At 44.6% G+C, this 14,835-nt stretch overlaps 1 protein-coding gene across 2 annotated transcripts in view; it reads left to right on the forward strand.

Moving 5' to 3' along the window:
- Positions 1–1,121: 1,121 nt before the first annotated feature.
- The window catches only part of SLC39A12 (solute carrier family 39 member 12), a 70,612-nt gene continuing 56,898 nt past the window's right edge, over positions 1,122–14,835 (forward strand). The window contains exons 1-3 of one of the 2 annotated variants that reach the window (XM_067705762.1): positions 1,122–1,261; positions 3,504–3,850; positions 11,364–11,645. In XM_067705762.1, the coding sequence (XP_067561863.1) occupies positions 3,590–3,850; positions 11,364–11,645 (543 nt within the window). In that variant the 5' untranslated portion in view covers positions 1,122–1,261; positions 3,504–3,589. The remainder of the gene's footprint in view (positions 1,262–3,503; positions 3,851–11,363; positions 11,646–14,835) is intronic. The other variant, XM_067705675.1, reaches the window with a different exon arrangement.

The raw sequence follows: 14,835 nt of genomic DNA on the forward strand, positions 1-14,835 counted from the left end.
CTGAAGGAAGGATGGATTAATCAGTCTTCCTGCTTCCCTCCCACCTCCCATCCACTACATCTTCCTGCGTTAGCACAAAAAAAGGGTCTGTGTATCAGGAGATACTTCATCAGGTGAGACTGGTCCCACATGCGGGTTAAATCCTTGTAAATGTCAATCAGAAGTCAATGAGCTCCTTCTTTGTACAGTGGGTTAGTTCACACCTGAAACTCATTACCCCTAGAGGTCGGTTTGGATTGTAAGTATAATGGTGTTTAAGGAAGGTTGATTTCAGGCTTGCTGGGGAAGCAGGCAGGCTGGGGATGCAGAGTTACAGCTACCACCCACACCAGGATAAGGAAGCCACACCCCCGTGTTCGCTTCCTGCTTCTTCCCCGGGATCTGCCTGCCTTCCAGCCTGCCTTCCAGGCTTCTCCTTACCCCACCCCACCCCCCACCTCAATGGCTGTCTCACCCTGGGACAGGACGAGGAACCTGGCTGTTAGCTGACTTAGGTATGACTGTGAGAGGAGAGCAAGCCTTGGGGGGGCAAATGATACAGGCTGTGACCTGGGGGAGAAGTTCGCGTAGTTGGGAGCCTCCTGGCTTGTGGCTGGGCTGGTGGAGGTGCCGGGATCAGCTGAGCCTAGTGATGGGTGTTTAAGAATTTCTGCAGGAGATAACTCGCTGGGACCCTATGAGGAGGGGCTCTCTAGGCACAGGGCATCTCAGACTAGGAAATACGGGACTTCCAGCCTGGACATCCATCAGGGAATCAGGTAAAGGATACCGAAGTCCCAGCAGAGGACACTGTCCCGGGACCACTGGTCACAGCCAATCAAGATCCAGTGCTGCCGAAACCGAGAAGGTTATGTAGTGGGACTCGGGCAGGGAGGGCCCATTTGGGGACCTGCTAATTGGAGGTGGGCCAGGAAGCAAGGGCTTAGTTCCGGAAATAAGGCAAAGTGGAGGTTCTTAATAGTAGCAGGTGATGGCAGGACTGGATAATTTGCTCAGTGGGTTTTGGGCCGCTTTCCCTTAGTTGCCTCCTAACCAAGTGCCCGAGACTTAGCTAGGGTGGAGCCTGGGAACGATGCTCAGGTGTTCCCCGCCGGGGGGGCGGGGCCACAGGCCAGGGGCGGGAGCCTGCAGCGAGCTTCGCAGTGCCGCCCTCTGGTCCTCAGTCCCTTTGCTTCTCTGCGTGCTCCGGATCCACGGCTGGAAGGGCCTGACCGCCTCCTCGCTCTTCTGTTGGACCGCTGGTTCTGGACTCTAACTCCAGGTAATCTCCCCGCAGAGCTCCTGAGAAACAGGCCAAGGCCCTTCCCTTGACGGTTTAGCTAAACCCGAGGGCTCCGTGCTGTGTAATTGAGAGCAGCCGGCCATTTTCTGGGAGTGCCAGCCTTCCGTATTCCTGACAGGGTTATCAGTGTGGGCCTAGGATTCTCTCACCCGGTTGCTCCCAATTTTCATATCCAATGAGCAGCTGAGGACACTCATGATGTCGCCTTCCTTCTCTCTGTATTTCCTTCCCCTCCTCACTCAGCTAGCACCTTAGCAGCAGACTCAAGCCTCTCCCCATTTCCTACACTCTTCAGGTTCACTCGGTGTGTCTATAGCCTGTGTGCTGTTTCCACGTACACTGTCCACTTTGAAATCTTGGGTCTTGACGTCTCTTACCTCCTATAAAAGTCACCACTTCATTTGTTCTTTCAGTCATTTATTCCCCAATAACTTAGTGAGAGCTCTTTTCACAGGACCCGAGGGCCTTATGCAATGACCTCTACCACAGGCTCTGGGATCAGAATATATATAGCTACTTAAAGTTTCCCACTTACGTCCCAGGTAAGAACTTTATTCCTCCAGCAAACACTTTTTCTTTGAAAAATCTATTTATGAATTCACGAATGCCTGAAATCGTTTAAACCTCTGCACCTTATAAAATAAAATTCTAATGAGCCTATCTTTTCAACAAATCGTTGGTTTGCGATGTGGATAAAACAATTATCACAGAATCCTCTGGGGGAAAAAATGTCTTGACCTAACACAAAAGCCTTTCCATTCTACAAGGGGAACTTTTTTGACCTAGCTCAGTCCTTTAAAGGACAAGTGGCTGTAGGAAATTCTAAGGTTCTTCTCAGAATTCTAAGACAGTTGGTCAATATTGATATAAAAAGTCAGGTTCATTAGCGACACTAATTTGGTTTTCCTGAAAATCGGCCAGACAGAAAGTTCTCACTTTTATCCACCTTCATTGTTATTCTCCATAGCAACTGAAAACTGTTCTGGGCTGAAATAATCCTCTCTAGCTCCCAGCACACAGTCAAGGAATTTTAAAAACAGAGGACTTTGTAACCATGAAATACTCTCTGAGATTTAAAAGGCCACAGAGCTCCAGATAAATAATCATTTGTCTTTTGTCTGAAGGTAAGCACAGGGTTTAGAAATGTTTGTATCATCGTCTGTCATTTTTTAAACGCTAACATAAGAATCTTAAACTCTCTCTCTCTTTTTTCTTTTTAAACCATGAAAGTATTTTTCTCACTACCCCACAGTCATTATTAGCTCATCTCTGGGCCAAGATCTGCCATGAGATGCTGTTAACATTTTGCATTCCTTAAGCAGTCGGTTGAAGACATTAATTTTTTTCCAGAAAGCTGATTGGTTCTCAAGCTGTCCTTTCACTTCTTTGCTGAGGCCTGAATATGTGGATGTATCATGGCTCGTGTGGCCTTGAAACTCTCTTGTTTTTCCAAGATAGTTCATACTTTTAATCAACTGAAAACTAAAAAGTAACCAGTATGTTCTCGATGTTACTATTTTCTTTTAGTCCCTTCCTTATCGAAAAATCTTCTAACTCAACATGATAGCTGTAATTTATTCAAATGTATTTTCTGTTTACTTTTATTTACTTACTTCACTGATGAGGCCCATAAATCAATGGGATAAAATGAGGGCGTTTCCTGTTGGCAGGGGTGGAGAGATAAATTAGGAGTTTGGGCTTAATGTATACACACCACTATACATAAAATAGGTAAACAGCAAGGACCTACTATATAGCACAGGGAACTATACTCAATATTCTGTAATAAACTACATAATAGAATCTGAAAAAAATATATATATACGTATGTATAACTGAATCACTTTGCTGTACACTTGAAACTAACACAACATTGTAAATCAACTATACTCCAATAAAAAAATAAATGAGGGTGTTTCCTGCCCCGGGTCTTATGACCTGTAGCACCGTCAGGATGGACCGTGAAATGCATTCTTCCTAATTTTTGACTCTGTCTATTTCAGAGAGAGACAATATAACACACTTCTTGGCTGTTGTACAGTTTGAAAGTACACCCACCATAGTTTCCTGCCGGTTGGTGGGAGTTATAAGTGAGCTACAGACCCCCAGTTGTTCAGAAACAGCTTGTCATTGCCAATCAGCTTAGCCACCCAATTAATGAATCCTTTCAAACCTGTTGCAGGCACAGTAATTAAAGGCTTTATTTTTCCTCTTTGCACAGACATTCCTCCAGTTACAAGTTGACACTGTGAACACCAACCCACCCACCGCCATCAGAGGCAGACTTGGGCTAGAGGAAGAGTGGAAATGTGCTTCTGGAGAAAGCTTTCTGTGTTCGGGGGGCCATTGTTCCTGCTACTCAGCCTGGTTCCCTTGACTGAGACGGAAAGACCCTCAACTCCAGACAGCAGCGGCACTTGGAGTCCAGGGCAACTGACGGAAGTTCTACATGTTCTCTCGGCAGAAGAGCCCACACCCCTGAACCACTCAAGAAGCCTCATCAGAACGCTGCTAGAGAAAACCGGGTGCCCACGGAGGACAGACGGAAGGCAAGGAGATTGCAATCTGGTTAGTGCCATAGAATGGGATCAGGGACAAGGGCATTTTCCAAAGAGAGCCATGCATTCCTTAGCCGCTTACTTTAGGAAAGAAAAATCCATTGCAAACCTTCCAGTATCCGAGTGGGCAATGCATTATGGTGTAATAACGCCCATATTTGGGATATGACAAATCATACAGCATTCTGCATATGGCATTTAGAGACAGGGAGAACTTGTTTTTATTAAAATGGTAATGCTTCAGTAAGCCTTTCTACAATGCTTCTGCAGGTTTAGAGGTATTTATTTTGCAGGTATGCACTTCTAGATCCCTTTTCTTTCTGATTGGCTAATCCTTTTAATGAGCTTGCAGTGACCTTGAACATGATTGGTTAGATAGATGCCATTTGTTTTCTGAGGCATAATAATACCAATCTGCTATTTATCTCATGTTGAATTTTTTAAGTACTTTCTCCCAGATATCGGTAGGTGTGTTCTAATATTTTGCATCGTGGGGAGTTAATGAATTGGATTATCATCTGCTTAAAAATGAGGAATCTAAGCTGGGGAAGGGAAGTGCTCCCAGTGGGGCTAAAATGGGCCCCAGAAACCCATTTTCCAGGCATTTCCTAGTCTATCAAGTGACTCTCAAACCCTGGCTGTGCATTAGCATCACTTGGCCAGGTTCCACAAAACACCCAGGCTGGAGCTTCCTCTCCAGAGGTTGAGATTTCACTTTCCCTGGATGGAATTTTTAAAAATCTCTGCAGGCCACTTTAATGTAAAATCAGTCAGCATTTAATGTAACATCAGAATGTCTCCATTGGGTGGGGGGAGGGGGGATGACCAGAGCAGCCCCAGAGGCAAGAGCCCATGTCTTAAAATGACTTCAGACAAAAAACAGTCTGAGCATTCCTTTCCTGAGATGAGATTTTTCAGAATGAACTCACTCACAAATAAATAAGTAAATAAATTAAGACATAACTAACTAAATAAGAGAGGCAAATCATTTCTCCCCAAAATAAATTTTAGCAGATCTTCTCAATCACGCTTTGTTCTGGGGGAAACATTTCTTGGCCAAATGTTTTTGTTTTTGTTTTTGTTTTTTTCACAGAAGGGTCTTGCTAACAGAATTTTTCTCTGCTCTGTGCAAACAGTAAATAATTCAGTAATCAGTAAAACTCCCGAGGGTTCCCAGAGAAAACATGTGTTGTAAAGGCAACTCATCTGTGATGACAGTAATTTATATATATAGCAACAGAAGACTTCCCACCGGAAATAACTAGGAGTCATATCTTATTAATGTCCTCCGAGAATTCGCTTCAGAGAAATGTTCTCTAATGACATGAAATGCCTTATTAAGGCTCGTTGGATATTACTTTAGCTTGGGCCGGGGGTGGGGGGGGGATGTAAACAGGCAAGATTATTCTCCATTTTGAGGGGGGCAGTGGGTTGTTTTGTACATTTTTTTGATTTCTATGACATTAACAAGTATTTGGCCAATTGAGTTTCTGTTCCATTCCTAGGAAGTGAAACGCTGTCTGTAATAGCTTCACCCTCCTGCTGCCGCTGTCTCTCTTTCTCTAAGAGACTAAGCTTAAAAAAAGAGGCTGATCTCAGCTTCACCTGCTCAAAAGTCTCCAATTTACCCGAATCATCATCATCATCTAATCTAATTTTTTAACGGGAAGGGTGAGAAGGGGGTTTTAATACATTTAATTAGGGATTAATTAACTCCGAAAGAATAAATTCCACTTCAGGTATGATGAGAACCACGAGCCTGCATGGGTTCCAGGCGTGGGGAAGGGAAAAGAATCTGGTTTGGAGTCCATCAGCACTGGGTCCGTGTCCTTGTTCTGGCACCGTCTAGCTGTTAGGATGCCGAGATGCTGATTCCTTTCTCAGGGGGCTCCCTGTGAGGTCACATGACCATCTATGAAAGCATATACGAGCTCAAGCTCTCTTCCCCTGTTATATTCGCGGAAATGTCCAGTGCCCCCTTTTCCAGGTCACTGGAGCAGCTTTTGTGAAGGACCTTCAGTGCTGCTGAGAAAACAAGACTTTCCTCTGCAGCCCCCTCCTGCACATCCCCCGGCCCCGCCCACCTCGACTGTCCCCAGAGGTTTGGGGATTTTTTTTTTTTTTTTTTTTTTTTCTTCCCTCTCGGTACGCGGGCCTCTTACTGTTGTGGCCTCTCCCGTTGCGGAGCACAGGCTCCGGACGCGCAGGCTCAGTGGCCACGGCTCACGGGCCCAGCCGCTCCGCGGCATGTGGGATCCTCCCAGACCGGGGCACGAACCTGTGTACCCTGGATCGGCAGGCGGACTCTCAACCACTGCGCCACCAGGGAAGCCCGAGGTTTGGGGATTTTAACCAAGATCTCCAGGCGATTCTCAGACACATTCAGAGAGAATCAATGCTTTTAGGTCCTGCATTTAATTCCCTCCCCTATCCCCGAGTTGTCATAATGGTGATGGGATAAAGTTTGAAAAGCATCAAGCTTTATCTTGTTTATCAAGAAAGTTTATCTGAACTCTTCTCAGTTAAGACTTTCCTTTCTGTCACTTAGAAATGCCACTAAATCTAGTACAGACCCACAAAAAGCTAGCGCCCGTCATCAGCTGACATCCTTCCAGATCTTTGTCTGGGAGGAAAAGGAAGAAATATAATTTCCCTCTTGTGTTGTATAGTCAATTGTTAGCAACCCTGCCCCCTCCTAAAACAGAACTTTAAAAATCTAAGAACTTAAAAGAAGGCAGCTGACTTACCCATAACGCAAAATCAAATTCTAAACATCTCTTGGTCTAAAATTCCTCAAGCTTACCCTGCAGGTTCTGACAGCTGCCTTATTAACACAGAAGATTTCATATAGCCCTTTGTCGCTGAGGCTCGCGCCTGAAATACACAAGCAGTAAACAAAGCTGAATTAAGCAGCTGGGAAAAGGCAATCTGATTTGGCTCCAGGGTTCATAGAAAATTACTACCAAACGTCTGAGTAGTCCATTTAGCTTAGTAGAGAGGACTTCTCACAATTTGACTAGTCTTTTTTTTTTTTTTTTTACCAAAGTTTGTTTCCTTATGAAGTAGAAAAACGAATTCCCAGAATCTGTGTTTTTCTTTTCCTCTTAAACCTTATGCCTCCACCTGACGCGATTCAAAGGAAGTCAATGGATTATTTCTGAATGAGGCCATTGTTCTTCAACAAAGAATCACTTTAGGGGCTTCCCTGGTGGCGCAGTGGTTGAGAGTCCGCCTGCCGATGCAGGGGACACGGGTTCGTATCCCGGTCCGGGAGGATCCCGCATGCTGCGGAGCGGCTGGGCCCGTGAGCCATGGCCGCTGAGCCTGCGCACCCGGAGCCTGTGCTCCGCAGCGGGAGAGGCCACACAGTGAGAGGCCCGCGTACCGCAAAAAAAAAAAAAAAAAAAAAAAAAGAATCACTTTACTGGAGTCAGAGCCTGGGACAGATCTGATGCCTGTGGGGTGCCAGTATTTGCAAAATTTTGCTAAACATCCTCTCCCAAACCACAACTGAGCCACTTTGGAAAACTGTAACAACTGAAACAAATCTAGTGGTGATGAACTGAAAATCCCAGTCCCCCCACCAACCCCCAGAGCAATTTTTGTCACGTCCACGCCCAGAAGAGATTTTACCTTGTTAGCTCTTCCGACTCTCCCTGCACCACTCCGTCCTCAAGCCACCACCTTCTGCATTAAGGTAACTTGTCAAAGACTCAAATATCAGAGCACAGAGTTTTCACCACATGGTCCTCTGATTCACCATTAAGTTCCATTTCAGCAGGCCTCAAAACTTAAGCAAGGGGTAGACTACCTCTGTTCATTCAAGATGACCCAGATCTCTAGCAAGATAAAATGAGCTGCTTCCACAACTTATTTAAACTTTTCCAAGTCAGAAACTGATTTACCTTCCAACATGTAAGCCTTTTACAAAAAAATTCTGGAGTGAACATCTGCCTGATTGTGTTCAGGGTATTCTATCTAGCCTGATAGGAGAGGGGGCTCTACCTGCCCTGATAGGACAGGGGGCTCTACCTGCCCTGATAGGAGAGGGGGCTCTACCTGCCCTGATAGGAGAGGGAACTCTGTCTAGCCTGATAGGAGAGGGGACCCTATCTACTCTGATAGGAGAGGGGACTCTACCTGCCCTGATAGGAGAGGGAACTCTATCTACTCTGATAGGAGAGGGGACTCTATCTAGCCTGATAGGAGAGGGGACTCTATCTACTCTGATAGGAGAGGGGACTCTATCTAGCCTGATAGGAGAGGGGACTGTACCTGCTCTGATAGGAGAGGGGACTCTATCTACTCTGATAGGAGAGGGGACTCTATCTACTCTGATAGGAGAGGGGACTCTATCTAGCCTGATAGGAGAGGGGACTGTACCTGCTCTGATAGGAGAGGGAACTCTATCTACTCTGATAGGAGAGGGGACTCTATCTACTCTGATAGGAGAGGGGACTCTACCTGCCCTGATAGGAGAGGGAACTCTATCTACTCTGATAGGAGAGGGGACTGTACCTGCCCTGATAGGAGAGGGGACTCTATCTTACCCTCTTTTCTGCTACCTCCTGCCTCACCCGTAGAAAGGCACAGAGCAAAAGCCTGGAGAAGGAGCCACGAGTGGACAAGGGTCTCGGGCTGCTTGGATGGGATACAGGGTGGCCACAGACACTGTGCAACCAGCACACAACCACACCTGGGCCGCATACATGTGGTCTGGTGGCTCACGGAGGTCCTACATGTGCTTGGCGCTCTTATTCCCACCTACCCGGCGCCATCAGACGAGCTGCATAGCACTTGGAAGCCTCTAAAGGTGAACTTGTCCTGCCCGCTGGCTGCTCCGTGTTCTCACTGATGGGCATTATAACCTTGCCAATCCCCTAGCCTCCTAATGGACCAGATCTCTTCCTACCAAACAGGAGGGAGAGAAAGTTACCTGGTGAGGGGCTGCACAGCAAGTACAAAGTCTATCACTGGCAGAGCAGGAATTAAGACTGGGCAACCACTATTAACTGTGTGGCTTTAGGTACGTTACTCACCCGCTCTTAAACTTGGCTGGCACACATACTAAGGGTCTATTTTCCTCATAGAAGGAAAACATGCTTCATACTTAATTCTGTGCAGGGTCTTTGCATACTGCATATATATGTACCTGTTAATTAATTCTTTATGAATTAAGTAATTGGGTAGTTGGTATTCTGAATGCTTTTGATTGTGCAGAAATACGTGGTGGATTATGATGTGGGCTTTTTTTTTTTTCCATTTAAAATAATGCAATGAGTTTCCCCCTTTTGAAAAATTGATCATCCGACACCTTTTCCAGAACCGATGAGATTTATACTCTGAGGGATGCCTTGATATGGAAGATACTTAGCACTGTCTTGGACACATGGCTTCCGATAAATGGTAGCTGATGTGACCGATGGTTTTCCCGATACTTTAGTTTCAGGAGGTTATTTGGCACAAAGCTCGATTCAGCTGATTCACCTCCCTGGGTCCTGGTGTCAGTCCCGTCTAACAGCTACCAACCTATGGACTTTTCTCTAGGGCTGAGGAGGGAACAGGAAAGGGCTGCTGCGGGTTTGGTGGCTGAGTTTAATATTGACACTCAGAGTTGATCTCGTTGGGAAGCCTGCCTCTGTTTGCTGAGGTTTTGGCCTCTCACAGTTGAGTTGGGGAGAAATTGGAATCTGTGTGGCTTGTGAAGAACGTGATTAATGCTTTGCTTCACGGATGGATGACATGCTTCTTTCTGGCTCAGATGGTATTTTCCAGATGTTACCCAGTGGGACACACAGCAGACATGGAATTAGGACCCCTGAAACTTCCACCTCAGAGAACAGATGAAAAGATTTCGTAGTAGATTATCCCACAGCGGGACAACTCCCCTGGGGCTCAAGATAGGCATATTTTATGTATGTATGTATGTATGTATGTATTTATTTACCGGCCAGACCACGCAGCATGTGGGAACCTAGTTCCCCAAGCAGGGATCAAATCTGCGTCCCCTGCATTGGAAGAGCAGACTCTTAACCACAGGACCACCAGGGATGTCCTTCAGATAGGCATCTCTTGATGCCTTCACTCTGAGGCTGGTGCCGTGTCATGAGCTGCTTCTCAGACGCTGGGAGCATTCCCAGAAGCTACCCAACTGTCTTCGAAGAAACACAGCTCTTATCTTGCTGGGAGAGCTTCTCTTCCACAACCCCTGTGTCTATCTTTTTCTCACTGTCCCAGCCCATTATCCCAAACACCTTCCTCTGCCATGTAAACTTCCCAGATGAGATAAGCCAGCTGTCTGCCTGTGGGTTGTGAAACAAAGCATCATGGAAGCATTTTTAGTAATTCTCGAACCACCAGCATTTCTGTTAATAGCAGGATGTGGTAACTGATTGCGTCTCAGAAAGGACTGACATCAGTTCTCTTAGGTAGGCTAAGAGAGAAGCAGATGGTACTCGTTCATTCCACTGTGACTCTTCTTAAGTGCCAGGCATGGTGCTAGAGGCTGAGGACAGACCTGTGCACAGAACAGACAAAATCCAGCCTTAATGAGCCAGTTGTCTTCAAGAGGAAATAGAAAAGAAACAAGGAGACATAGTAACCTTAGAATCCTAGTTCTATGAAAAAAAGGAAAAATGGTAATGCTAGAGCTGCCTGTGGCTGTTAGGCACTTAATATGTGGGTCATCCCAGTTGAGATATGCTGATACATGTAAAACACACAGCAGATTTCAAAGACTTAGTGTGACGAAAAGAACATCAAATAGCTCATTAATACTTTTTTAGAGTTTTGATTATGCGTTGAAATGATCATATCTTGCGCATGTATTTCCAGAAAATATATTATTCACATTAATTTCACCTGTTTCTTTTTACGGTTTAAAATGTGGCTACTAGAAAATTTAAAACGTGCCTCACGTTTGTAGCCTGTGTGATATTTTTGTTGAATGGTGCTGTGCCGGAGAACACGGGGCAGGGATGGGGACTTTGGAAATGGTATCTGGGAAGGCATCCCTGAGGAAGTGGCACTTGAAACTGAGACCTGAGAAATCAGGTGGGAAAGAGCCTGGTGGAACTGACAGAAAATCGCAGGGGCAGAAGTTGAGTGAGAGAGGTGGAGGGAGGCTAAGATAAGGTAAGAGAGGTAGGATGGGCAGAAGCCAGACTGAGGAGAAAATTATAAGGAGCTTGGATTTCATTCTAAACGCAATGAGGCATCACTTTAAAAGCCAGAGTCAGCTGGTGTTAATCAAGGCAGAGAAGTGACAGCTTGCGTTAATATAGTTGGAGATAGAAGGGTTGCATTTAGGGAATAAGGGCTTCTGGGAGGACATCCTTTTTATATAAAAGTCCAACCATGATTGTCTTACTTGAATGGGCTATGGAGGCTGCCTACTTTTCCCTCCTATTCATAAAATAATAAGCAACAGAGACTCTGTGGTTGTTAATGTTCTGGGACTATTTGTCAAGCTTTGTTTCTGTTTTTTATTTTTTATTATTATTTTGTGGGGTTTTTTTGCACAGTGCTTCGAACCAGATGCCCTGTTACTAATAGCTGGAGGAGATTTCGAGGATCAGCCCAGAGAGGAAGTGGTCCAGAGAGTTTCTCTTCTCCTCCTCTATTACATCATTCATCAGGAAGAGATCTGCTCTTCCAAGCTCAACATGAGTAATAAGGAGTATACATTTTACCTACACAGCCTTCTGAGCCTCAGGCAGGATGAAGACTCCTATTTCCTTTCACAGAATGAGACGGAAGATATCCTGGCTTTCACCAGGCAGTACTTTGACACTTCCAGAAGCCAGGTAAGAAAGTCAGAATTGCTAACTAGCTCTGCTGCTAAGATACAGTCTCAGAGCATGATTTTTTTTTGTCACTGATTCATTCCTAGGATGCTCAAAAACTTCTGAGAGGTAAGTAATTGTGGTTTTTAGTGATGGGATGTTAAGTGATGTAATTTAAAATTCTGAGTCTGAAGGGGGAAATGTAACAACTAATCATGTGAATGTACAAAAATGTTTCTTTATTTTTTATTTTGTTTAAAATAATTCAGAATAAACCTCAACAAAGCTGTTTTGTTTTTAAAGAAAAAAGAAGGGGCTGTGGATGTAATGATTAATCAGTTGTCAGATGAGTTTTAGGCGGAAGCTGGGTGGGTGGGCAGGCAGACCAGGTGACGGGGCAGCTCTGTTCTGAGTCCCCCTGAGCACTAAAGTGAGTGTGACTCATGGCTTTTGATCAGTCTCCAAGGACTGAACTGTAGCGGTGAGAGCAGTGTGTCTATTTGCCTTGCCTTCTGGCAAGGGAAGGATTAGGCATTAAGAGTTGGCGAGAGATGAATTAGTCATTAGTTAGTTCCCTGAGGATGCAGCTTGCAAAAAGCATTATTCATGACAGCACAGACATTATCTCTTTTGTGGCTTGTAATTGGTGCTGCATGTGGTCAGGGGTCCCAAGTGCTTTTCTTTTCTCACAGTTCCCACTCTTAGGAAATGGGTGTCTTGTTGCCTTCATTACTATTCCAGCAAAAGCTGGCCTTTCAATTACCTTTTTGCTTTCTGCTTTGTGATGGGAAGTTTAAGCTGAAAACGTTCTCTGAACAGGGGGTTTTTTAAGCCATATTTTCTTAAAGAATGAATTGAGGAGCCACCAGCACATTTTGAAGACTGTGGCAGAATGTGGTTTTTTTTTTTTCTCTTGAATTATTCATTGACATGTGTCTTAGTCCGTTTGGGCTGATATAACATAAATGCCATAAACTGGGTGGTTTATAAACAACAGAAATTTATTCTCATAGTTCTGGAGGCTGGGAAGTCCAAGATCAAGGTGCTGGGCAGATGTGGTGTCTGGTGAGAGGCTACTTTTTGGTTAACAGATGGTCATCTTTTTGTTGTGTCCTCACCTGGTGGAAGGAGCAAGGGAGCTCTTGGGATCTCTTATACAAGGGCACTAATTCCATTCATGAGGGCTCCACCCTCATGACCTAATCACCTCCTAAAAGCCCCACCTCCTAATACCATCACATTGATAATTAGGATTTCAACATGCAAATTTTGGGGGGTGACACAAACATTCATTCTATACCAACATATAGTGATAAATTTGATTCTTGACCTCAATTCTGGTTTCTAGGAGTTCAAAGGTATCTGTGCAATCATGCTACAACTTAATGCCAGCAAAAATGTCCTCCAATTTGCTGTAAATTTCTCTTGTAATTGGCAGAATGAATGGAAGGACTGTTTACTAAGGACTTTGTGGCTATCACTTCAGTAACTCTAATCTTGTGGCTCTCAAACATGGTTATATTTTTTCTTTCTATTTCCAAGGGATAAAATGGGGTTCCTGTATAGAATTCAGTTTTTTGCTTAAATAGGGAGGTGTGCCTACCTAGAATTTCCTCAGTTCAACGTCTCCGTAATGTAAGATTGGTTCAAATGAGCCACTAGGATTTTAGTCATCCTGTGTGTTACTGTCTTGATACAGGTTAAATGCAAATGCAAAGCCAGCACTTAAAGGCAGATGGAGTCTATATATTTAATGTAGATTTATGGTTATCCAACATATACTGCAAATACCTGGGCTTCTGAAAGTATGTGAGATTAAACATTCCTAGAACAGAATAAAGTAATTCAATATTATGTGTACACCTACTTTATTCATCTATTCAGTCAAGAAGAAGTGAGCTACTGATGAGTCATAACCCTGTGCTAGGCCTCAGAACAACTATCTCCTGGAGGATACACTGTCACCAGTTCCTGGGAAGGGTCCTGTGGCCCATGCCCTTGGGGTAGGCTTCCGCTAGGAAGTCAGTCATTCTAGACTTGCAGGAGGCCTCTTGGCACCTCACTGCAGGCTGCTGCTCTCTTTGACTAGGGGGTGTAAGGTCACAGAAGATGCTGGCGGTCCAGGCCCACCATGACTAGCATTTCTAGGTCTTGCTTTCATGGGACTCAGCCTCCATAGGTCAAGCCACTAACAGCAACTCCAGGCGGGCCTTAACCAGCTCACTAAGAGAAACAACCTTACACCATCATATCATCATATTCTGACTTAGCGCCCCTCCCTAATGGTCCAAAATCTAAATGTCCGTCTGTTCTTTCCTTCTCTTCCTCCTCTGTTATATCTTCCTGACTCAATCTCTTAATGCAACCACCTCTCTCCATTCTTGCCACTCTTTTGCTGTTTCCATGGTAAATGTACATGGTGCTCTACTAGCCCTGCCTCTTATATGGAGAACGGGTATTCGTGACCACATCCTGAGGACTTTGGGATTGGAAACCATGGTTAGAATCCTCCTTTGTCCTCAGTGGCACATTGAGAGGTTACTCTTTCACACGCTCCATGAGAAGCTCACACTTCTATGAGGTTCACACTCTGTTATTTTAACTTGTTCTTGTCATCCATGAATCTTCTGGCTACTTCTCCAAACTTGTTAAAATTTTGGTAACTGCCTCTCCGCCTTCCCTGCTGCTCCCCACCATAGCTATGAATAGGCTCTTGCCAAGATCACCAATTACAAACTTAAAAAAGAAATAAATCCAGGATACTGAATATAGCTCCCTAAACCATAATGGAAAAGAGTATGAAACAGAATATATATATATATAGCTGAGTCCCTTTGCTGTACAGCAGAAATTAAATACAACATTGTAAATCAATTATACTTCAATAAAATAAATAAATAGATAAATAAACCTGATCCACACTTTTCCCACCTTGTCCATGTCACAAGAAGGCAACATTGACGTCATAACCTACCCTTGAGTCCTCATTGGATGAACATACTTCCTCCTTCCCACACTCCTGTATATTGTATCTCTCAACCATCTCTGTCCTTCTCTTTGCTCTCTCACTTTTGTCAAGTCTTGCCTCCATGAAGCTCTCTTTTGCTCTTTGATTTCTGTCAGCCCATACTTCATGTTTTTTCCCATTCACATCACCCCCATCTCCTGGTTTCTTCTCACTTGTCCAGCTGTTCTGTATCAGGTTCCTTTG

The sequence above is a fragment of the Pseudorca crassidens genome, chromosome 1 (genome assembly GCF_039906515.1).
Source record: "Pseudorca crassidens isolate mPseCra1 chromosome 1, mPseCra1.hap1, whole genome shotgun sequence".
NCBI classification, from domain to species: Eukaryota; Metazoa; Chordata; class Mammalia; order Artiodactyla; family Delphinidae; genus Pseudorca; species Pseudorca crassidens.